A 26,340-nucleotide genomic window follows, 5' to 3' on the forward strand; every position below is an offset into this window, starting at 1 on the left:
GAGTCTGGAGTGAATGAGTGAAGTTTGGCATGGGAAAGGGGGGAGGAAAGGTGTAGTTTTAATGTTTGGTTTTGTTTCTCACTACCTGAATCTATTGTAATTGGCAATAAATTAAATTAATTTTTCCCAAGTTGAGTCTGTTTTGCCCAAAACAGTAATCGGTAAGCAATCTCCCTGTCTTTATCTTGACCCATGAGCTTTTTTATCCCTTGTCCCACTGAGGAGGGGGAGTGAGTGAGCAGGTGAGTGGGCATTTGGCTGTTAGCCAAAGTTAACCCACCACAAATACTAAAAGACCCAAAATAAATATATCTCAAATATTACTAGCACTGTATACATACCTTGTGTTTTATTTCTATGCACACACACGCACACATACATATATATAAACATGCAGCATAGCATTACTGATTCTAATAATGCATGATAAAGATATCCATACATAACACAATAATTGTGTTAACTGAAGTGTAGGTAATGAATAAACAAATACAAATTTGATAGCTATGAATCCTTTTTTGCTGGACTTGGGTTTTATACTGTAAAGTCCTCAACATCCAGGTGGAGCCTTCCACCCACCAAGATTTTTGCTTGAGCCAAGAGGGTACCACAGGGAGGGATGACTGGACTGGGGGGTGGGAGGCACCTTTTGGCAAACTTCTGCCCATGGTTATCAGGGTGTGGTCTGTGGACCACCACTGGTGTAATGTTAGTCCACACAGGCCTCCTTGGTGGTCTGAGTTAAGTATTTTGAGGAAAGCAACAGAAGCAGTGGGGTAGGAAAGGAGAAGGTGTGTGTACAAAAGGAACTGTCTTTTGCAAAGTCTTAGGGAAAAGCCTGCTTTTATATTTGCATAGGACATTCTGCTATTAAAAGCTTACCTAATACCTACACTTGTATCTAGCTTGTTGATTGCAGCCTCTAAAACAATACTTATTAAAAAACATACTTTAAAACTATAAGAAAGTAGAAGAATATCAAATAAATAAACAAACATAACATTTAATAAATATTTAAATTAAAACTAGGGCAAGAAACTTAAAGTAAAAATTAAAAAATTCCAAGAGAATTTAAAAAATAAAGAGTTTCTAGAGAAGGGGGTTGGTTGCAGGGGGAGAAATAATATTATCATTTCTTCTGTTCACCATTAGTTTTACTGACCTCAGGGTATGGTCCAAAGAGTGAAAGAAGAACAGGAAGCAGCACCAATCCATTGAGAACTCCCAAAATGGTTAAGATTGCCAAAACAGCAAAAAAATACCTGAAGTAGGGTTTAAGGGGGTGGGAGGGGGAAGAGAAGAGGCACAAGTATTGTTAGAAATAAAGGATTACATACTACTGCTAAAAATATTAAAAAATACATATACAAAATTATATCTCGAATATTAGTAATATTGTACTAAATAATTATAACACTTTCATTATATATAGGGTTTTTTGGGTTTGTTTTTTTACACTTTGGATTAGAGAATGTACATCACACAACCCAAAGTATTAGTTGATAAAAGAAAGGAAGGAAAGTAAATTTGTTAATTTTCCAGACTCTGGCAGCTTGTAATGTTATTTATGAATGTGTTACACAAATAGAAAAATACGGAATGTGCAGTGAATGCCTGAATGGATTGAAAGCACATATACAATGAAAAGAGGCCTCCATTAGCAAAAGCCCAGCAGAAGCAAACACATGAAGTAAAGGATGTAGAAGTTAAATAATTTAGCCGAGAAGGGAAAGAATTCCACATCTCCCAGCAGCTAATCCAGCGTGAAATACTTCTGCATCTTACAGTGGAATCTCTAATTGAATCTCCAGCGTAAGGTAAGGCTTTCCCTTGCCGTTCATTAATCACAGCTTTCCACCTAGAATTCTGTGAGTTACAGTTTTACTAAATAGCTCAAATTGCAGCCCTTTTACAACACAGGAACCATCTTTCTGCAAAGAAAATGCTGCCCATTCTATAGTAAGTTTCAGCATCCTACTGAGTAATAGCACTGCACAATATCAGAATTGCATCGCAGGCTAATCTTTTGTTGAACAATTTAGCACCTCTGAATACTGTTGTTTTGCATCAGCCAATTCAAGCATAAAGGCTGAAGTATTATGGAAGAAGAGGAAAGTGCACAAGTGTTTGTCCTTTCCCACCACTGAGGGCTAAGGTCTGGGACCCTTCATGAATACCAAGGTAAACCTGTCAGTAAAAGGAAAGCCTTGCTAGTTGGTATTCAGCACAGCTGGAGCTCAAACAAAATTTAAGGCTGCATTATATCTAATGATTTCAAGAACTCAGCCTTGGGTAAATTCGTGGAGGAGAAGGGGTAGGAGAAGAACTGAGGGCAAGTTTGCTACTAATGGCTCTGCTGACATTAGCTGGCAACAAACTTTACTGCCTCCATGTTTTTACATCTGATCAAATATATCAGGCTCCTGTAAAACTACAAATATCCTGCTACTGTAAACATTTTGGAATTCCTGATCTGCATTAGCAAAAATCGGTGAACCAATCTACTCCACTAAGATAAACCACCAGAACTTTATACTGGGACAGAGATCGACAACAGGCATTAAAACATTTGCATCTCATCCATCTAACATTAGGATAAACAAGAAGATTATAGCTCTGACCACTTGGTGTATACAATGTCTGTTAATTTACTTACTATTCCACACCGTTGGACTAATCTATCCCTTTCTGGAAGTTTGGGGTCATCTTGACCCACTATAACAATGCTCAGGCTCTGATAGTTTATTTTATTTTATTATTTTATTTTTTAAACAAGGTGAACTAATGTCAGATTGTGCTAGAAAACAAGAAACTGATGGGCAAAAAAGTAAAATAAAAGAAGCTGAAAAGTTGAAATGCTCATTTTATATACTAAGAGACTATCCGCTCCAAATTTTGAATGAAGGGCTGCTACAGTCTTCCATTTGCCATGATACAAAAATATGCTTGCCAAATCTTTTGTCTGTTAAGTAGAAAAGTAGCACAGCAAATATACCCCTGTAAATTTAGGCTAAATCTATGAGCAGCCTATATGTCAGTGTGTTCCATCCCTTACAAGATCAGGTCCTAAAAGAATAATTCTACCTTATTTCTTCACCACCAATAAAATAAAATAAAATATACTGACCTGAAAAAAAATACAAGTTCTATTTCAGGGCATGCAATATCTGTATAGTAATAATCCCCATGTAGGTAATGTATTTAGACCTAAGTGTAAACCTCCTACTCCCTGCTTTCTGCAAATCTCTTACATACATACATAAACAAAAAATCCTGACGAGATTTAGCAATCATTCTCTCAGTTCCTGCCTCCGACATTTTGTTGTTGTTGTCAAATGGATGTCAGCTAAGTCTGATTGCCTATCCAGTTTATGTTTGCCTAAGCAGTTAAGTCATCTTTCAGAGCATTTTTATTTGGCCCGGTTCTACCTCAGTTCTGTTTTAGGGCTAGGATTATTATTTTTTTTTTCGTGCTGCAGTTTGCCACAAAGGACCTGTGTTACTTCCAAGATTAGCGATTTTGCAGAGCTCCAGAGGTTGTTTGGAATGGATTAGGATCTGTTTCATTGTACTTCTCAAATTCCCCTCAAAAGAAAAACTTGCTCTCCTCTCATACTTGACAAATTCACATTCTTAATTAAATCCACAAGAAAATGTGCCTGTAGTTCTAAACAGAAGAGCCTTCGGACTTTGCTTTACAAAATTTTAATATGAAGTTCTGTGTTCATACTTATGGTTCCCTAGCTCCCAAACAGGGCTTTTTTTCCTCACCCATTTATAAATTGCTGTAAACCTCATATAAAGATAGCAAGAGAAGGCCTGGAGAGCATCAGTTGCAGTGTAATTGCAGCATGTTTGTAGCTCCATGTGTCCTTTCCAGGCAAATTGTTGTGCATATGAAAGATCTGGAAGACCTATATCTGGAAGGTTAAAGGTAAAATCCAGCTAATATTGGACAATACTAGCTGCTTCAAACTGACTTAATTCCAGAATTAGCAAACTTTGCTGAAGAGGGCCATTTTTGTTTCCTTTCATGCTGGGAGTCAGATTTTCCTGGAACAGATTTTAATACCAGCAATGAAAATACTACTATGTCTAGCATGTGACAAGGAGTTAATAAAACATAGGGAAAACAGGACCATGACGTAAGCATGCTTGACACACCATATGTAGTAATAAAATGACAGATACACTGAAATGTCTAAATGTTAAAAGCATACTTATTTTTATTTAAAAAAAAAAAAAAAAGTCAAGACACACAAATGCTTTACCTGACAATAAAATCAAACTCTGATCCTGCGAGCATTAACACTCCAAACAGAGTGGACACAGCTCCATCCAACACTGGTGCAAACATATGTTCCAATGCAAGGACAGCCCTACGGTTCTTGTCTCCTACAGCAGTTAAAAATGCCTGTAAAACAATGAAATCCATTTCATTAGAGAGAGACGTACAGCCTTTCAAACAGCTTCTCTCTTAGTATGCGGTTTTTCACCAGTTAATTACTTCAATTTACAGTCCATTAAAGTATCTCTATAGCTGGCTAGACTTCAAGACAAGGTCTGATCCTGCAGTCATACCATATAGCCGCTGCTGAAGTCACATGACCAGAGTAAGCATTGATTACAGAGTCAGAGCCATAGTAATAATTTTGGAAACAATGCATGCCTGCACCAGTAGGCTTTTCATTTGTTTCTCGGTTTGCTTGTTTCCACACGCAAAGATTTCATTTTATAGTAAAAGCACTTCAGGTGTAAAAATTATAGGGCTATTCTTGTCACTCTCACGAGGGCATAGCTTCCATGACTGTCATGTGAAGTTTGCTGTAAAACTAGCCAATACTGATTCAGGTTTTCCTGAATACACTTGGAACAGACCAAGGACTTGCAACTTTTGCTCACGCACACAGTCACGTCCACGGTAGCATTTACTAGAGGATCAAGTCTTTCTGTCACTTTACACAGAAGTGTCCACTGATACAGCGCATTTCTCCTCACAGGTCTGAGGATCCACACTATGAGATATTATACACAGTAAGCACTCAACTGATGGAAAGTTGCCAGTGTATTCAACAGGACCAGTATAAAGTAACACTACTAAGTTGTGTGCTGCTTTTTTTACATTCCTATTTCACTCAAGATGAATGTGTGTGCAACTTTTTCTACTTCAAACCTAGCAGCACTGCACTATGCCCAACTATATAGCATACTAGCTAGCAGCACTATATATGCCCAACTCTGTACCTCATCTATGACACGTCCCCAAGGCCAGTCCCTGCGGGCTGTCCCTGTGGCCAGTTCAAACCTTGAGAAGCTGCATATAACCAGCCCCTAGGGAGCTCCAGCGACCAGGAGCACTGCAAACAGGGCGTGCAAACAGGGACCATCATCTGAGAGGAGCAGTGCGGAAGTTTGCGTGGAAGGGCGTGTGAGAAGGGTGGCATGCTCTACCAGTTGTCAGGCTGCTGCCTGCTCTGCTTACCCGCAGACTTTGGCTACGGCCCCAGCGGTCACCCCAGCTAGCTGTTGGCTGTGCAACCCTACCCAACAGCTTGAGGTCTCCAGGGAATTAGAAGGGCTTGTCAGACAGTGCTTTGGGATCATCAGAAGCATGGTGGCAGAGACCCGGCAAGGGCTGCACTCTGCAGCAGCCGGGAACCATCTACCTAGCCAGGCTAGCCTAGGACAGGTGGAGGCAGCCACCCAGACAGAGCATCCTATCACGGAAGCTGCTGTCCAGGTGGAGGGCTGTAAAGTCTGTACCCCACACTCCTGGGTGGAGGAGGGTGCAAGCTCCACCTGTGCAAGGTGCGCTCTGGTGGAGTCACTCAGGCAGCGGGTGGAGGAGCTGCAGGAGGAAGTCAGCAGGTTATGCTGTATTAGGGAGGGGGAACAAGAAATAGATAGAGTATTATTTGAGACTTTGCAAAAAGAAATACTAAGGCCCCGTGGCACTGACCTCCAAGGACTACCAGACAAAGAGTGTCAACAGCGAACAGACAGCACCTTGGAGAAGGAGACGCCATGGTCTCTGGTGACTCGTGGCAACAGGATATCACTCCCCCCCCCCCCCCCCCCATTTCCTCGTATGTACCAACCAGCAACATATACAAAGTCTTAGCAGTGGGTGAAGCCAATGAACAAGACTCACAGGGAGAAACTGCACCAGTTGCACACACTAAAAACTGCAAAAGGAAGTGGCAAGTGCTAGTAGTAGATGACTCTCTGCTGAGAGGCACCGAGGCACACCCATCAGCTGGCCTGATATACAGTCAAGGGAAGTTTGCTGCTTGCCAGGAGCCAAGATCCAGGTTGTCTCAGAGAGACTGCCACAACTGGTTAAAAGCATAGACTACTATCCCCTACTTCTTTTCCATGTGGGCACCAATGACACTGTAAAGCATAACCTGGGCAAGATCAAGCAGGACTTCAGAGCCCTGGGGGCACAAGTGAAGGGGACAGGGGCCCAAGTGATCTTCTCCTCTGTCTTGCGAGTCAGGGATAGGGGTGCGGGCAGAAGTCAACGCATCATGCAGATCAACACCTGGCTTTGTGGCTGGTGTCATCGCCACAGCTTTGGCTTCCATGATCACGGGACGTTCATCGATGAATACAGCCTATTAGGGAGAGATGGGATCCACCTATCTAGAAGAGGAAGGAGACTCTTTCCTGGCAGATTGGCTGACTTAGTGAATTGCGCTTTAAACTAAGGAACTTGGGGGGGTAGGGTCCAAAGCCGTGACACTTGTGTACTCCTAAGCAACAGAGTGGATGAGCGCACCTACCGGAGTAGTGAGGAATGCTCCCCAACCCTCCAAAAAGGTTCCGCCAAAAAGGTGAGACAGTCGACAGTCCAACTGAAGTGTCGCTATACCAATGCACGCAGCATGAGTAACAAACAGGAGGAGCTGGAAGCCACTGTGCAGCTGGAAAGCTATGATCTGATCGCTATCACTGAAACTTGGTGGGATGAATCGCATGATTGGAGCACTGCAATCGATAGCTATAAACTGTTCAGGAGGGCCAGGCAAGGAAGGGAGGGTGGGTGGGGGGTTGCCCTCTATGTAAAAAAAATGGATTGATTGCACAAAGCTGTCTTTGAAAAACAGCAGTGCACAGGTTGAGAGCTTATGGGTGAAAATTAGAGACCAAGCCAACAAAGGAAACCTCGTGGCTGGTGTTTGCTACAGGCCACCTTATCAAGGGGTGGATGTTGATGAAGCGTTCTTGCTTCAACTACAGGAAGCATCACGCTCGCAGGCTCTGATCCTGCTGGGGGTCTTCAACCACCCTGACATCCACTGGAAAAGTGGCACAGCAAGCTGCAAGCAGTCTAGGAGACTCTTGGAGTGCATTGAGGATAACTTCCTAATCCAGGTGATAGAAAGCCCAACCACAGAGGAGGTGCATTACTGGGCCTGTTGCTCACCAACGCAGAGGAACTTATTGGAGAGGTCAAGATTGGTAGGTAGCCTGGGCTGCAGTGATCATGCCCTGGTGGAATTCATGATCTTGAGGGATATAGGCCAGGCGAAAAGTATAGTCAAGACCCTAAACCTTAGGAAAGCGAACTTCCAGTTGTTTCCCTGTGCTCTGATCACTGAATCAGGCTATCTTCTAAAACATCACACAGCAATGACAGTGAAAGTGTAAAATTGCCAGTTACTTCAAGAATTGTCCTTTTTCAAATAATATTAATCAAAAGAATTTGAAGTCCATAGTGAGGACTAAATCCCTCTGGGAGATGGGCTGAGCGAGAGAGATGGGAAAGTTCCACCTTGCCTAGTGCGGTGTTGCGTTGTGGGGTGTCCCCTGCGCTTTGGGGATGTGGCGCTGTATTCGGAGATCTGCCCAGCAAGCTCCCAGATTGGAGGAGTCCCTGGGCCAAGCACTCTGTTTTGCTAGGGGCGGTTGCAGTGGCTATCAGATTCATATAGGTCAAAGATGACTTAACAGGGCATTTAATATGTTCCTGTGAAATAATATTCTGCTGGTTCATCCAAGAATTTGTGCGTTTTGAAACTTAAATCGTTATCTCTCCTTAGGCTAGCAATAGAAAGTTACAGGATGTAGTGCTGTTCAGAACAGATGGGATATTTTAGATGTTTGGGGAAGACTAAAGCTGTTTATTTTCTTGAAAAAAAAAATCCATTAATTTTATGGGGAATGCTTTGAAGGGGAGGAATAAATTGAGTTTTTTTACCCCTAAAGCTTTTTGGGGCTTGTGGTTGAAAACCAATTTAATTATTTTAACTCCTTTTTTTTCCCCTCATTTGGGGGAAAAAACCCAGAAGTGTTAAATCCTTACTTAGCTCCTGGTCCCTATTTTATTGCTCTGCTTTTCACAGCTTTTCAGTGGCAGACACTAGTTTGACCAAAGGAAGCCATTTTATTTTGGTTGCGGAAATATTTTACACACACACACACGCACATACACACACATATGTGTGCAGAATTTTGATGGAAATTTTTTGATGATTCCTGATAAAAATCACCTTCTGATTTATAAAACTTCTCTCCAAACATCTCAAAGTGCAAATAAACCTGAATGCATTTACACTCAAAGTCTAGGAATATAGTAAGTAATAGTATCCTCAGAATAAGGAAATGTTTGGGCTCAGATTTTCCAAGCTGAACAGCAGGCTAATATGAGAATCTTAACTGTGTCCAGTATCAGATACAGCTTTTTTCTCTTTGAAGTGTCCATTGGTTTTGACTGAATTTGTAGCATTCAGGAATCCAGGCATCCACATTTTTTTCAATTGGCATCAGGATTTCTTTACCAAGAAGTCCATGACTGATGGAAAAAGAGTCCGACATTGCCTGACTGCTAACTGTAACCGCAAGAATCATGAAATGAGTGTTGGATTAGCTTGATTTGTTTCTTTTTCTTGAACTTTAATTAATGTTTGTATTTTTTTCCTCTGTATTTGTAAAGGGTAATAACTGAAGCAACGAAGACGCCAAAGATGGAAAACTCTATTTCCAGAACTGCTTGAAGAGCTGCTCAAAGTTGTGGAAAAGGACATGCTGCATCAGGACAACAATTCACTGTTACTGTAACTTATTGTATTATTTTGTTAAATATTTCTATAAATATTTAAAGATGTACACATATGTAATATACGAAAGAACATTGTAAAGTAGTATAATCTGGAGTCATTTGCCTCTAGTTAGTAGAGTGGGGACAATTTTGGTTTTGCTCTGTACTTATTGTATATTCATCTCTTTGCCACAAGTAAACTTAATCTAGTTCTAAATTTCAGCATAAATTGCTGCTGCTTAAATATTGTATGATTTACTTGTATAATTCTATGCAAATATTGCTTATGTAATAGGATTTTTTTCTGTAAAGGTACATGCTTGTTTGTTTAAAATATTTTAAATTTGCATATCACAACCCTGTGGTAGTATGAAATGTTACTGTTAACTTTCAAACACGCTATGCGTGATATTTTTTTAAAATAAGCAGATATGAAGAAAAGCATGTTAATCTTGGAGACTTAAATAGGTTTAGCTGTGTGCAGGTTTTGTTTTGCTGTGTGTATTGATGTGTGCATCTGGAAGCGTGCATGTCAGCGTGCGTATGTTCCCAGTGTACTGTAGTTTCTCTTTTACTGTATGGTAACCCTTAATGGGCTTATGAACCCACTGATGCTGGTGTGAGTCTGGCTTTCCCTGTTAGTAGGCACTAGTGAAAACCGCATTGGTGTTTACCAACATGTACCATAGACTACCATCATCAAAGGGCCAAGATAAAATAGAAGAGAAGACAGGAAGTCAGAGTTCAGGAGTGTGGTTCAGTTTCCTGCTCTATTAATGACTTGGTACACGTGATTTTGGTCAAGTCACGTAATTGCCCTGTACCTCAGTTTCTCAATCTGTAAAATGGGTATAACTGTACTTACCTACCTCCCAGGAGAGTTGTGAGGCTTAATTACTGTTTGCAAAAGTGTTTTGATATTTTTCATAAACGGTGCCAAGTAAGTGCAAATGCTATAACCATTCTTCTTTCACTTCAAAAGGTGCTGGATATTGGGAGGTGCTGGTGGTTATAGAAATTCGGTGAGCATATGCCTTATTTTGATATTGACACTGTTAACTATGAGTGGCATTAGAAGCTAAATAATCTAGTTTTTTGTTGGTAAGCCACAGCTCAGCTGTGTCCTTATAGCATTCAAAGCAGTATCCTGTGTCACCTTATTTTAATGGCAGGAAAGAAGTTAATAGTAAGTGAGAAAAATCAAATGGAAGGATGAAAAGAAAAATCTTAGATTTTTACTTATTAAATATCAATGACTTTCTGTTGGATCCAGGACTCTAATGAATGACACTTAAGACCTGGTATGTTTTTTTCTCTGTTGTTTTGATTGTTTTTTCCCACACTGCATTGGCACTTTTAATTAAAACAGCTAAACCGGGATCTCTTCGTGAAACTAATTTAGCTTTTTTTTTTTTTTTGCAGCCCAGAAAGCCAGTCATATCCTGGGCTGCATCAAAAGAAGTGTGGTCAGCAGGTCAAGTGAGGTGATTCTCCCCCTCTACTCTGCTCTCATGAGATCCCTCCTGGAGTACTGAGTCCCATTCTGGGGTCTCCAGTACAAGAAAGACATGAACCTGTCTAGAGAAGGACCACGAAAATGGTCAGAGGGCTGGAACACCTCTCCTCTGAAGAAAGGCTGAGAGAGTTGGGGTTGTTCAGCCTGGAGAAGAGAAGGCTCCGGGAAGATCTTATTGCGGCCTTTCAATATATAAAAGGAGCTTATATTAAAGATGGAGAGAGACTTTTTATTAAGGCCTATAGTGACAGGACAAGGGGTAATGGCTTTAAAGTGAAAGAGGGTAGATTTGTATTGGACATAAGGAAGAAATGCTTTACGATGAGGGTGGTGAGACACTGGAACAGGTTGCCCAGAGAAGATGAAGATGTGGATGCCCCATCATTGGAAGTGATGATGGTCAAGGTCAGGTTGGAATGGGCTTTGAGCAACCTGATCTAATGAAAGATGTCCCTGCCCATAGCAGGGGGGTTGGAACTAGATGATCTTTAAAGGTCCCTTACAACCAAAACCATTCTATGATTTTATGTTCCCAATATTTGGCCATCTCCAGTGTGCTAGGATCCCCTTTTGTTGTCAGCTCCTTTCACTGTCACCAGATCCTCTCAGTAGTCTACCAGTCCTCCTGTTGAGTCTAAAAGGTCTATTAAATCCCCATCCAATTTCTCTCCATCTCTTGCCCCGTTTTCTAGCCCCCTCCTTTAATTTCTTTTTTGATTGCTGTGGTACTAATATACTAGAGATTATAGTCGGCTACAAACATCTTTTTCCTGAGATGATATTATATTGACCAGATTCACCCATTCTTACATTTTAATACAGTTCTTCTGAAAAATGGATTAGAATAGTCTTACAGGAAAATTATTTATGCTGAGTGTGTCAAGAGACCTTTCTGTATGTAATGTTGAGAGTTCTGAGATATAACACTACTAAGAACAGGTAAATAGAAAATGTTTTAAAACATGGGTAGCTTTTCATTTGTAGTATATAAACATTTAAATTCTGAAATTCCCCAATTTCTAAGAAAATATCTGAGAACTCCAAATTAGTATTAAAATTGCTTAATTGGCAGAAAATAGAAATCAGGTCTTTGTTTAAGCTTATCCTTAACATTGCATAGATCAGCACTGCCACTGTCAAATGTGAACACAGAAAAATAGCCCTTTACTCTAGTCTTGGTCACCAAATAAATGCATAATGAGCATCCACAACTGCTCTCTTGCAAGAAAACTGTCATTTCCCTGCACTTCTGTACATCAGGTTGACTAAGCTGGATGATTAGGTGCACTCTAGATTTGGACACCTAACTTTGAAAATGTTGAAAATGTTTATATAAAACATTCAAACATTTTTTTCCTCTCTGCTTGTCTTTATTACATTGGAAAACTCTTTCCCTACAGATTGCACATTTGAGCCCATTATTAGTAGCTGATGGGTTTTGAAAGAAGAATTCAAATAATTTAAATTTTAGTGGTCCAGAGAGATTAAATGACATTATATGATTTTGAATATCTCCCTTGAAATGTTTCTTTACCACAAGATACAGATTTTACATACAAGAGGGCATAAACAGCTACATAGCACTGAGAGTCAACAACAGCGAGGCTGCAGATAATGAGTGGGAGAGTGTGGCCTAAAATAGTGAATATTAAGAACTCTTCTTTGTCTATGTATTTGTATAGCTCACACAACCAGATACCACATTTACCCATGATCTTAATCACAGTTTTCAAAAAGCATTATTAAATACTAAAATACTGTTATGTATTCCCTCTTATCTTCTAGGAGACTGACTCAATAGTTAGGAACTATTTCATCAGATCAGATGTACTCTACCATGAAAATTCAAATGGCACACAAAACTTTGTGCGAGGTTTATGACTAATACTCTTCTGAGAATCATGTCACTGACTTAGGAGTCTAAGTAAGGATTTGGAACATTAACAGTCACCATTTTATTTTAAAATACTTTGAAAATGCTTTCTAGTTTTACATACCAAAGCAATATGAACAGTGAATTCCACACCAATGCCAACAGAAGCAACCAGGATAACCACAGGCACTGCACTCAGCTTTATTCCAATTAGACCCATTATGCCAAACAGCTCCACAGTCATCAGAGCCAGCACCACCACCTAGATGATTTCAAACAGCCGTTAGTAACTTCTCATAGTCTAGACAAATGAAAAGGAAGGATATTTCAAAACAACATGGGGACTATAAAACATATCCCTCAGATCAGTCCTCCTCTTATCCCCAAAGACAAGCCATTTTTCCTTGTTACATTGTGCTCAATGGCAATGACCCTCTAAGGAGTTAGTTTAAATTATTATCCCAAGAACCAGTTAAAAGATCAAGCATCGCTTTTCTATTGATAACAATTTATCAATGTGATTTGAAAAATAATTTTTTTCTTCCTTCTCATGGATACCCACTGGAAGATAAATTTTCTCTTTTTCACCTGTTTCTCTGACAATCCTTCTAGAAAAACTAACTTTCAAATAACTGCATTGGAATTCTTTTTGTAGTACTCCAAATGTAAGTGAGGATGACTCCAGAGTAGGTTTAAAGCCCAGAAGAAAGTGAATGTCATAATTAGCTGATGAGTCTCGGGTTACAGAGGGCCTTCGAGCTTTAAAGATACTTGGAGGGATTGACATGGACAATGCAAATAGTTAAATCCAAAGGAAAGCTTTTATTTTTCTTTCATGTAAAAAATAAGGGAGGGGAGGAAATCTGTGGAATCAACTTCGAAGTTTCTAAAGCCAAGCAGGAAAAAAAGAGACAAACTTATAAAAGCAATGGTGGACTCTGAAAATAAACCACCTTTCCAAGGGAAAAAAGTATGCACTGTAATAAATGATTTTATAAGCTAATGAATCAAGAAAAATAACATAAATTGCTTAAGTGCTATGAAAAATATTCTAGACTAAACATTTACCTTTTAATATATTTGCCATATAAACATATATTACAAAAACTAGTAACTGTTTTACACTTTTCTAAACCATGCAACATTTATAAAACCATACACATTTTATAAACCATACAACAGTTTATGGAATTTAAACATAGGAACATCATCATCCAATTTAACTTGAATGTTTACTATGACGCTTATGGTGCCTTGCAGAAAGCATGGAGGAGTGTTCTCTTCAATTTATAATTTTATAACTCTTTCTCCTCAATAGCCCAGTTACACACTTTTCTCAGTGTGTACTGTACAACCTAAGCATGTCAGTATTTCCAGAAAGACTGCATTCAGAAATCAGTGGGCAAATTTACAGGCAAGTAAGTCACAAGCAACTGCCTTGAAAAATAACAGTCTGATATACAGGAGGAAGGAAAAACTAAATAGAAATAACTTTAATATTTAATAACGTTCCTAATTTTCCTCTGTGTATTTCTCATGATAATGTGCATCTGAACAAGGGCAAAAGTTCACGTAACCTTATAAGAAACCTTTAAAGCTGCAAAAAGGTGGCCAAAGGATTAAGGTTATTAAGGTTTGTACCTTTAGCATGAACTCTACCCCCTCAAGTTGAATAAATATATAATGAATGATGCAATATACATACTCCATTAGAGACCCAGACATGAAAAAAACCTTCCTGACTACAGCAAGAGCTATGCTGAAAGCAATTTGACTTCAACAAAGAACCTTATAATAAACTTACAATGATGCCAGACGTCCAAGGGTTCAGGAGGAAGAGGGCACACACCAGAAACGTGCAAGCCAAAACCACACTAATGGATAAGAGGAGCCAGTGACGAAGTCCAATATACTGCTCCCAAAATAGAAATGGGTAACCATTTGGGTAGCTGGCAACCCCCAGGCCAGCATAGTTATTACAGATAGCTCTCACTTTCTTGATAGCTTCCACAAAGTCAGAAGTTTCACGCAATCCATTGAGGTAGAAAGGAAACTGAGCATATTCTATGGGCTCAGCTGCTGGAACTAGGAAAAGGATAGCAATGTTTTAATGTATTTGGGAAGAAGGACATACACAGAGAGCATGATTAACAAGACACTTGTTCTCTATAGCAATATGCTTAAAGGTGTTAAATATAAATTTTGCATCTTTGGAACAACTGACACTTTAAAAACACTAAATACAGGAGATTACTATATTTGAGATGAACACGGCCTGTTATCAAGTCCCCAAACCATTCTATATAATTTAACAACTACAGATATAGTTCAATATATGTATTTTATCTTCACCAGCCTTCTACTGAATACCTGCCCTAGGGTTCGGATACACTGAAGCACAGCTAGCTTGTTACCTAAGCACATTTTCAAGAGTGCTAGTCCTCCCCCACGTCCTCTCCCATTCCCCCCTGGTGTCCAACAAGCAATCCTCCCAATAAATTCAAAGCTGAAGCAAAGCAAGGCAAACCAGCATTACTGCTCAAGATGCAAAACAGTGAACAGCACAGAGTGGGAGGGACAGAAGGAGAACACCCACTCACACAGACTGCTCCCCTAAATAGCTCTTGTACCATATCGGTGTTGGTAGCTTATACATATGAGCTAACTTGATAAAATTTCCTTACATATTAAAAATTGAGGATAAACATGATGTAATCTCAGTGATTAAATTCAGGAATTTCATGCAATCTCCAGGTTTCTCTCACATATGGAACTATCAGATGACATTAAAAAGCAATGCTTATTATAAGTTTTTAGAGCTTTGCTAGAAACTGTTATAAAACTCATTTTTCAACATGATAAAACCCTTCAGTGGTGCCACATTACACTAGATTCCACAACTGCATTTGTCTCCTGAGGCTACAGAGTAGCACAATATATTGTTCTGTTTATGCTTCTGAGCCCTATATAGCATCACCCAACTATACAGTTACTAGGTCTTGAAGGAAGGAGTGAGAGCACCTATATAAACTGTAAGACATTAAGATGAAATGTTACTTACTTCTCAGCCTTGTTTCTGGCATATAGTCTGCTTTGTCATGGACCCATTCTGGGCGGTGAGGCCGGATGTTGGCTTGTGAGGCAGTGTAGGCCACAGGGTCATTGCTAACCCAGGCTGTCAGGTAGACGTAGAAAGCATTTGGGTTAATGATTCCATCTGCATCCACCAAACGCTGTTTAGTCAACTGCAAAATGGAAAGATTAGAAGGCATTCAGAATGAGTTTTGTTTTCAGGGCTCTTGCTGCAAAGCTTATGACAAAAAGCCTAGGGACACGACACACACATATAGGAGGGGGGAAATAAAAAGACAAACAGCATAAACTTTCACTTGAAGTGACTTACCAGCAAACTATTTGTCGTGGTTTAACCCCAGCCAGCAACTAAGCACCATGCAGCCACTCACTCACTTCCCCACCCCACCCAGTGGGATGGGGGAGAAAATCAGGAAAAAGCAGTAAAACTCGTGGGTTGAGATAAGAACAGTTTAACAGAACAGAAAAGGAGAAACTAATAATGATAATGATAACACTAATAAAATGACAACAGCAATAATGAAAGGATTGGAATGTACAAATGATGCACAGTGCAATTGCTCACCACCCACCGATCGACACCCAGCTAGTCCCCGAGCGGCGATCCCCCACCCCCACTCCCCCCAGTTTATACACTAGATGTGGCATCACATGGTATGGAATACCCTGTTGGCCACTTTGGGTCAGGTGCCCTGGCTGTGTCCTGTGCCAACTTCTTGTGCCCCTTCAGCTTTCTCACTGGCTGGGCATGAGAAGCTGCAAAATCCTTGACTATAGTCTAAACACTACTGAGCAACAACTGAAAACATCAGGGTTATCAACATTCTTCGCATACTGAACTCAAAACATAGCACTGTACCAGCTACTAGGAAGACAATTAACCCTATCCCAGCTGAAACCAGGACACTATTGTTTGACAATAAAGAGAAATCTAAATAACTACAGTGACAGTGGAAAGTGGTTATTTATAAACTAATATTTATATAATATTTATAACAACCACTAAATCAGCAGATGGTTCCAGAATAGACTGAACCAATTAAATCTGAATTCCAAAAGACTATCTGTAGCTGAGGGTGAAAACCAACCAAATTGGAGAAACATATTTTAAAGAAAGGGGAAAAAAACTTAGCAAGAGTCCCTATACATGCCTGTGTGCAGTTAACCTCTGTTGTTAACATTGAAGGAAATGCCACCCAGTAAATGGAGGAAAGCTATAAAAATAAAACAACATCTGTATAAATTTTTCTAACATTTGTCTCTTATGACCTATATATTTCAGAAAATGCCCAGTGCCAAAAAAAACAAAGTGCACTGTGTTATTTGGGTTACTGTTGGCAAATGTATCTGTGGGGTAAACAGCTGTGGTACACTTCTAGGGTTCTGCAGCCAAATACTGCACACCTAGAGCTCTGACAGAGGACTCTGTGGATTGAAAGTATTACTGGTTTTTTTTTTGTGTTTTGCTTTGTTTATTTAAAATTCTGGCTTGGCTCCAGTTTCAGGTCTTTTTAATGAAATGAAGAGCAACAGTGACAGTAGTTAAAAAAAAAAAGCAACCCCCCCCTCCCCAAAAACTAGATTCCAAGGATCTGCAGGATCCACAGGATATGCAACAACTGTTTGTCTTCAAGCTGTCTTTGGAATTGCATAGCACAGCACTCAGCCCTTGTGGGTGCACCACACTTTTCTTCCTCCCAGGCACAGGAAATTGTATCAGCAGCTGTAGTCCAATCACATCTGTTCTGCAGTGTATGTGGTACACACTGCTAAACAAAATCTCACTAAAGGTTTTCTCCTTGGCTCCCTACCTTTGCTAAATTCATAGCTGAAGCATCATTCAAACCTGACAGCATGCTGCATGTTGCCATATAGCAGTGTGTTTTACACACCATAGTAACTGAACAATGTAATTCGTAAATCTGTCACCTTTAATGCCAGCAAAAAAAGAAAATAAGCAGATCTGCCGAGAAGCTCACTAGAGAGACTATTTTCTGCCTGAAAGCACAAAGACTCAGTGATGATTCTAGGAGAGGAGAAGCTAGGTTACTGCAGAATTTTTTCTTAAGAAGTTTAAAATCAAATTTTGGCATAAGGAGTCAAACCCAGCGTTTCACCTACCTACCTATGTGATAATAAAAAGCATCAAATGCAGTCATATGCTGTGATAACCTTATGAAAGAAGCTCAGATGTATTTTATTTAGGCAGCTCAACCAACTGTCATTCTCAGTTCTACTACAGTATATCTATATTTAGTAATGACAGTACAATAATATTGTACAGCATATAGTTATTTCAGTCCCCTTCCATTCACTATCATTCATAAACATCTTTCTTTAAAATGTGTGTTTTGAATAAATTGGTAGGAACTAACCAAATAATTGCAAATGCTAGATTCAAAGCCACAGCAGAAGGCTGAGCAAAGATCATCCCTATAAACAAATCTGATTCAAATCAGGAACAATGCCACTTAGGGCAACAAGGCTAACACTGGCTGTATGTCGGGCATAGAACCAGGCTCCATTTACCTTTGGATGCAGAGTAGCATCTTCCACAGCAATTGCAGTGGAAACTGCATGTGTGTGTATATGAGACAGGAACAGCATTTAACGCACGCCAGCCAATAATCACCAGACAGGCATTCCTGGTGTTGATTTTAAATACTTCTCAACACAGGACAGACTCTGCAGCTAACATGTAGCTCAAGCAAAGTCAGCGAGGCTATGCAATTAGGTACAACTCAGGAACTTCAATTCATCAAGATAAAAAAAGAGGCTATGGCATGCTCCTTGCATCTCCCCCAACTCCTGACGGATTGTGCATTCCTGTATAAACCAATATAGACTCTGATACAGTACCTGGCTGATGTCAATGGGCTTTGCTTGGTTGCCTGTTTGCACCAAGAGTTTGTAAGCCAGAACAGCATCGTCGGATCCATTTTCATAATTGTTGTAAGCGATTTTCCCAGCTTTCCAGTCACTGTCAAAAGCATGCTGAAGTCCTAAAGAGTTGAGGAAGGTGTGAGGAAGATAGATAGAACAAGCAGATCAGAAATCGATCTTTGAAACAAATTTCAGTAGGAAGAAACAATAATAATGAATATTTTTTAATATAAACTGTGACTATCTATAGCTGAAGCAGGAAGAAAATTATCCATCTGCTGCCTCCTAAATTTGGGCTCCCCACCTCATGGTCAGTGTGTGGGAAGGTAAAAGTACCAGTTGCATGTCCAGTACTTCCTCCAAAGAAAGGCAGGAGAAGCAAGAAGGTGCAAGGGAAAAGCCTCAAGACTCCTCCCACATTGCTGACAAGCAAAAGTGAGCTAGCAAAAGGGAGATGCAATCTGCACTGGAATAATGAGTTTCCTCTCAAGGCAAAAGGGAGAGCGGAGATGGGATTAGGACTCTCAGGTCCACTGGCCTTCTCAGAGCCATTCCTGAGTTCGCATAGCCTCATCACTGCCTCAGCACAAGGCTGGATGTGAGAGTGCAACCTAGCACTCTGCTTGTACACTTATGCAGGGAAGAGTCAAAGTTGTCTAGAATAAAAAGCATTTTTCTTCATGAACTACAGTTCCAGAGTCACCCCACTCAACTGTGCTGGTTTTGGCTGGGATAGTTAATTTTCTCCGTAGTAGCTAGTATGGGGCTATGTTTTGGATTTGTGATGAAAACAGTGTTGATAATACAGAGATGTTTTCATTATTGCTGAGCAGTGCTTACAGAGTCAAGGCCTTTTCTGCTCCTCGTACCACTCCACCAGCAAATAGGCTGGGGGTGCACAAGAAGTTGGGAGGGGACACAGCTGGGACAGCTGACCCCAACAGACCAAAGGGATATTCCATACCATATGATGTCATGCTCAGCAATAAAAAGCTGGGGGAAGAAGAAGGAAGGGGGGGATGTTCAGAGTGATGGCATTTGTCTTCCCAAGTAACCGTTACACATTATGGAGCCCTGCTCTCCTGGAGATGGCTGAACACCTGCCTGCCAATGGGAAGTAGTGAATGAATTCCTTGTTTTGCTTTGCTTGCACACGTGGCTTTTGCTTTACCTATTAAACTGTCTTTATCTCAACCCATGAGTTTTCTCACTTTTACCCTTCTGATCCTCTCCCCCATCGCACCAGGGGGGAGTGACTGAGTGGCTGTGTGGTGCTTAGTTGCCGGCTGGGGTTAAACCACGAAAATTACTCTTTCATATACACCCTCCTCAAAACAAAGCTGAAGTCTCACCCTGACATAGATGGTGCCAACACAGAAGGGGCTGAGTTCAGCCCTGATTTAACCTCACTGGCTACCGTGGAGTTAAAACCAGGGAGAGATTTAGTCCATTACCCAGAAGAGAAATACGCTCTCCGTATTCCCCCCTCCCTCACCAAAATTCTGGCCAAGCATATTCAACCACAGAAGGGGACACACCCCACTCATTAATTGTCTGGGGCTACTGCAGAGCACCGAGGCAATAATTTCTATGATACAACCAGAAATTCGACTACAAGGGGAAAAAAACCACCACACTCAAACTTTCAACTTCAAACAGCAACTCAGTTGTTTCTTGAGCACAGTGTGAGTGCTCAGTTTGTTCCATGTGTTCAAATTGTGTACCTAATACAAGTCATAGGATCTGTTGCCAGCACATGTAAAGATCACAGCCAACAGCTATTCACTCTTAACTGTTATTTTCCTCTTTGCCTCCCTTTAAAGGGGAGGGAATACTTCACAGCACAAATTTGGATCAGATTTAGAACAGGAAGCCACAGCCCAGTACAAGGTTCTCTGAGAACAGATCACAAACTTCATGTTCATGGAAGGGAGGGAAAAGGCTTGGGGAAGGGTGGTGGTGGAAGAAATCACCAACCCACCTCACAGCTGCACTGAGGAGCTGTAGTGAACATCATTACAGATAAGATAGGTTAGCCACAGCTGTAAGGAGATAAGAGCGTTGGAAGAGAAAACACAAACCTTACTGACACCATCTCAGGGCCTGAGTATTCATTCCGATTTATAAATTTTTCCCTCCTCCCTTAGAAAACTGCTTCCCAGGTCATTGTACAAAATCGTATCCACTTGTAAAGCCAACAGGTTGAGAACAAAGCGATGAAATAAGCCTGCCAAACCTGCTATGTGCAGCCCTTCAGCACCTGTCCAGAAAGACGATAATTTAACAGTAGATATTCTGACATCATTGAAGGGACTTCAAAGTCCCCTTTAAGAAAATGCTGTTTGTTGGTGCCCTTGGAGTGGGGAAAATATTATTTAGGAAGTGTGAGGTCACTCTATTATCTTCGAATGATCATGGAGATTGGGAGGAATGCCTGAGGACTGGAGGAAAGCAAATGTCACTCCTATCTTCAAGAAAGGCAAGAAGGAAGACCCAGGGAAGTACAGACCAGTCAGCCTCACCTGGGAAAGTGATGGAACAGCTAATCCTGGGAACCATTCCAGGCATGTGAAGGACAAGAAGGTAATGGGGAGCAGTCAGCATGGCTTCACAAAGTGGAAGTCATGCTTGACCACCCTGATAACCTACAATGAAATGACTGGCCTGGTAGACAAGGGGAGATATTATCTACCTTGACTTGAGAAAGGCCTTCGACACTTTCTCCCATAAGATTGTCATAGAGAAGCTGATGAAGTATGGGCTGGATGAGCAGACAGTAAGGTGGGTTGGAAACTGGCCAAATGGCCAGGCCCAGAGGGTGGTGATCAGTGCCACAAAGTCTAGTTGGAGGCCAGTAACCAGCGATGTACCCCAGGGGTCAATATACTGGGTCCAGTCCTGTTCAACATCTTCATTAATGATCTGGATGATGGGGCAGAGTGTACCCTCAGCAAGTTTGCTGATGACACAAAACTGGAAGGAGTGGCTGATAGGCCAGAGACCTGTGTTGCCATCCAGAGGGACCTCAACAGGCTGGAGAAATGGGCAGGCAGGAGCCTCATGCAGTTCGACAAAGGGGAAGTGCCAAGTCCTGCACCTGGAGATGAACAACCCCATGCACCAATATATGCTGGGGGCCACCCAGCTGGAAAGGAGCTTGGCAGAAAAGGACCTGGGGGTCCTGGTGGACACCAAGTTGAACATGAGCCAGCAATGTGTCCTTGCAGCAAAGAAGGCTAATGGTATCCTGGGCTACATTAGGCAAAGTATTGCCAGCAGGTTGAGGGAGGTGATCCTTCCCCTCTACTCAGCACTGGTGAGGCCACACCTGGAATGCCGTGTACAGTTCTGGGCCCCCCAGTACAAGAGAGATATGGAGCTACTGGGAGAGAATCCAGCGCAGGGCTGCAAAGATGATTAAGGGACTAGAGCACTTCATATATGAGGAAAGGCTGAGAGAGCTGGGACTGTTTAGCCTGGAGAAGAGAAGGCTCGGGGGGGGATCTCATCAATGTATATGAATACCTGAAGAGAGGGTGCAAAGAAGACGGAGCCAGGCTCTTTTCAGTGGTACCTAGTGACAGGAGAAGAGGCAATGGGCACAAACGGAAACACAGGAGGTCCTGTCTGAACGTAAAGAAAAACATTTTTCCTGTGAGGGTGACAGAGCACTGGAACAGGTTGCCCAGAGAGGTTGTGGAGACTCCATCCTTGGAGATATTTAAAAGCCATCTGGACATGGACCTGGGCAACTGGCTTGAGGTTGAGCAGGGGTGTTGGATCAGATGACTTCCAGAGGTCCCTTCCAATCTCAACCATTCTGTGAAGTGCAGAAATATAAATCCATCCTTTGCAAATACAGCTCTAACTCCATTTCAGTCTCTTAGAAAGTGGTTATGTGAAAGCATTTGTGCTATCATAATAGTTATATAAAAGATCACTTTGGGAGTTAAGAGGACGCTGTTGAAGAAGAATGTAGGAGAAAAGGAGAGCCCTTCAAAGAGGAGGTTAAGAGGAGCAGACAAGTTGCTATGCTAGACAATATTTGGAGGCAGAACTGTTAGACTAATATCAAACTCCTGACACAGGGCTAAGCAGACACACAATACCAAATATATGCATTTGCATGCAACATTACCAATTTGTGGTTGCAAGTTACATTTTACATTACTACAGTGCATGGAAACTTAGCTCTTTCACTTCTTTTCCCCCCCTCCAGTGTATGCTACAGTTCTTACAAATTCGATCATCCCTCAAATCCAGCTCTCTTTTATATCTTTATTTCTCAGCTGGCTTAACCACTTTACACTTTGGGTAATTTTATTACTGGCCTTGTACACTGCTGAAACTGAAAGTCTGCAGAAAGAATACCAAGAAACCACTATCAGTTGTGCTTACTTTCTGAAGTATTTCAAAATTTCTGTAATAAAAATTCCCTATAACACTTTGAAATTAGCAGCAGAGTAACTGATTTAAAGGAAAACAATATTTTTATTATAAACTGTTCACACCAATGATTTTAAAAATCCTTCAGTTTCTGGGCAGAAAGATAAAAGTAACTTGTTGACTCCTTTCTGCAGAGAAATTATACAAACTAAGGCAATTTAAAAAATGTTATATAGAAGAACGTAAAATCCTCCAGAAGTATGTTGGATGCTGGAATGGGGATGAAGAAGGAATTCCTACTGACCCATGTGAACAGCTGGCACCACAAAACACAAGATAAGATTATCCTTTGCAAAACCAAGCCTAATTAAAAGCCATCAGAGAATTTAAGCTACCTCATTTACATTGTCAGTCACAAAAATAATGTTAACACTTCCAATTTAAACAAATGCTTAATGTTAACTATCTTCTGTTGCTTTTTCAGATAATAGAAAATGTTAACATGATTTGATACCAGGAAGCAAAATACAAGTGAGCCTCTGAAAAAAGAGGTGCATTAAGCTGAAGGCACTCTAAATACTGACAGTTATGTGCATGTTTTCTGAGTCATTGGCTACATTGGCCATCTCTAAACAGTTAAGGATAAAACTTAGTCTCAGTAGGTCATCACACTTTATTTTTATGTTTGCAAAAGCTTCCTGAAGATTCTTCCAACAGAGAGACAGAGGCAGAACAGAAGTATTTCTCGGCAGGATGTGTTTGCTCACAAGAAAACTGTTAAATTTGCTGAGGTGTAACATTACTATTTATTTTAAATACAAAAGAATTATTTGCCTCAACATGAATAATTATAATATCATGCCTTTAATAAAGTGGGCTTATTAAAATTATCATCATACTACCTATAACACCCAGTCGTGGTTTAAGCCCCGCCGGTAACAAAGCACCATGCAGCCGCTCGCTCGCTCCGCCCCCGGAAATATAAAGAAACGCTCGTGGGTCGAGACAAGGACAGGGAGGGATCACTCACCAATTATGGTCACGGGCAAAAGACAGGCTCAACTTGGGGAAGAAACAAAATCAATTTAATTTACTACAAATCAAATCAAAACAGGATAATGAGAAGTAAAACCAAATCTTTAAACACCTTCCCCCCACCCCTCCCTCCTTCCTGGGCTCAACTCCGCTTCCGGTTCTCTCTACCTCCTCCCCCCGGCGGCGCAGGGGAACAGGGGATGGGGGTTGGGGTCAGCTTGCCACACATTGTCTCTGCCGCTCCTTCCTCCTCAGGGGGAGGATTCCTCACTCGTCCCCTGCTCCATCGTGGGGTCCCTCCCACAGAAGACAGTCCTTCATGAATTTCTCCAACATGAGTCCTTTCCGCGGGCTGCAGTTCCTCACAAACTTCCCTGGTGTGGGTCCTTTCCGCGGGCTGATCTTCAGTCACAAACTGCTCCAGCGCGGGCTTTCCCACGGAGTCACAGCCATCTTCAGGGGCCTCCGCTCCACCATTCACCTCCACGAGCTGCAGGAGCATCAACCTCCTCAAGCACCCCTCCTTCTTCACTGACCTCAATATCTGCACAGGTGTTCCTCTCACATTCCAATCCCCATACTAGCTGCAGGTTCCCCTTCTTAAATATGTTATCCCAGAGGCACTACCACCGTTACTGGTTGGGTCTGCCTGGGCTAGAGGCGGGTCCGACTTGGAGCCGGGGGAGCTAACAGCTTCTCACAGGAGCCACCCCTGCGGGCCCCTCCTCCACTACCAAAAAAAACCCGCGCCACACAAACCCATAACACACCCCCCTCCCAGTTACAGTTCAGCACAGAAAAAGTAGCACCATAGAAAGAGTGAGGACACTTGACTGGAAGTCTAGAATGTGTAGTCATCTCCCAATCCAATAAAATGCCTAAGCTCCACCGAACTTTTTCTTTATGCCAGCAGTCCCAGCTGAACCTAACAGGATCACTCACGTGCTTAAAGTTAAGCCTGTGCCAAAATACATTGCTGGACTGGGGCTTTTCATAGAAACATAGAATGGTTTGGGTTGGAAGGGACCTTTAAAGATCATCTAGTTCCAATCCCCCTGCCATGGGCAGGGACACCTTCCACTAGACCAGGTTGCTCAAAGCCCCATCCAACCTGGCCTTGAACACTTCCAGGGATGGGGCATCCACAACCTCTCTGGGCAACCTGTTCCAGTGCCTCACCACCCTCACAGTGAAGAACTTCTTCCTTATGTCTCAACTAAATATACCCTCTTTGAGTTTAAAGTCATTACCCCTTGTCCTATCACTATAGGCCCTTGTAAAAAGTCCCTCTCCAGCTTTCTTGTAGGCCCTGGAGCCTTCTCTTCTCTTCTCCAGGCTGAACACCACCAACTCTCTCAGCCTGTCTTCATAGGAGAGGTGCTCCAGCCCTCTGATCATCTTCGTGGCCCTCCTCTGGACTCGCTCCAACAGGTCCATGTCCTTCTTATGTTGGGGATCCCTGAGCTGAACACCGTACTCCAGGTGGGGTCTCACCAGAGTGGAGTAGAGGGAGAGAATCACCTCCCTCAGCCTGCTGGTCATGCTTCTTTTGATGCAGCCCAGGATATGATTGGCTTTCTGGGCTGAGTGCACATTGCCAGGTCATGTTGAGCTTCTTGTCAACCAACACCCCCAAGTGCTTCTCCCCAGGGCTGCTCTCAATCCACTCATCGCCCAGCCTGTATTTGTGCTTGGGATTGCCCTGACCCAGGTGCAGGACCTTGCACTTGGCCTTGTTGATCTTCATGAAGTTTGCATGGGCTCACCTCTCAAGCCTGTCAAGGTCCCTCTGGATGGCATCCCTTCCCTCCAGTGTGTTGACCGCACCACACAGCTTGGTGTCATCAGCAAACTTGCTGAGGGTGCACTTGATCCCACTGTCTACGTCACTGATGAAGATATTGAATAGTATAGGTCCCAGTATGGACCCTTGAGGAACACCACTCATTACTGGTTTTCACTTGGACATTGAGCCGCTGACTGCAACTCTTTCAGTGTGATCATCCAGCCAATTCCTTATCCACCAAGTGGTCCACTCGTCAAATCCATGTCTCTCCAATTTAGAGACAAGGATGTTGTGCGGGACAGCATCAAATGCTTTGCACAAGTCCAGGTAGATGCCATCAGTTGCTCTTCTCTTATCCACCAATGCTGTAACCCCATCGTAGAAGGCCACCAAATTTGTCAGGCACGATTTGCCCTTAGTGAAGCCATGTTGGCTGTCACCAATCACCTCCTTATTTTCCATGTGTCTTTAGCATAGTTTCCAGGAGGATCCACTCCATGATCTTGCCAGGCACAGAGGTGAGACTGACTGGCCTGTAGTTCCCCTGGTCTTCTTTTTTTCCCTTTTTAAAAATGGGGGTTATGTTTCCTCTTTTCCAGTCAGTGGGAACTTCCCTGGACTGCCACAACTTCTCAAATATGATGGAGAGTGGCTTAGCAACTTCATCCGCCAGTTCCCTGAGGACCCACAGATGCATCTGTGGTGGGTTGACCCTGGTTGGGTGC

General features: G+C 41.8%; 1 protein-coding gene across 1 annotated transcript in view; it reads right to left on the bottom strand.

Moving 5' to 3' along the window:
- The window catches only part of LOC138683377 (protein patched homolog 1-like), a 98,092-nt gene that overhangs the window by 8,748 nt on the left and 63,004 nt on the right, over positions 1–26,340 (bottom strand). The window contains exons 16-21 of the mRNA XM_069775097.1: positions 18,385–18,527; positions 15,494–15,677; positions 14,237–14,517; positions 12,557–12,694; positions 4,272–4,414; positions 1,163–1,262 (exon numbers count right to left, since the gene is read on the bottom strand). Coding sequence (XP_069631198.1) covers positions 1,163–1,262; positions 4,272–4,414; positions 12,557–12,694; positions 14,237–14,517; positions 15,494–15,677; positions 18,385–18,527 — 989 coding nt within the window. The remainder of the gene's footprint in view (positions 1–1,162; positions 1,263–4,271; positions 4,415–12,556; positions 12,695–14,236; positions 14,518–15,493; positions 15,678–18,384; positions 18,528–26,340) is intronic.

Source organism: Haliaeetus albicilla, chromosome W (assembly GCF_947461875.1).
Source record: "Haliaeetus albicilla chromosome W, bHalAlb1.1, whole genome shotgun sequence".
In the NCBI taxonomy this organism is placed as follows: domain Eukaryota; kingdom Metazoa; phylum Chordata; class Aves; order Accipitriformes; family Accipitridae; genus Haliaeetus; species Haliaeetus albicilla.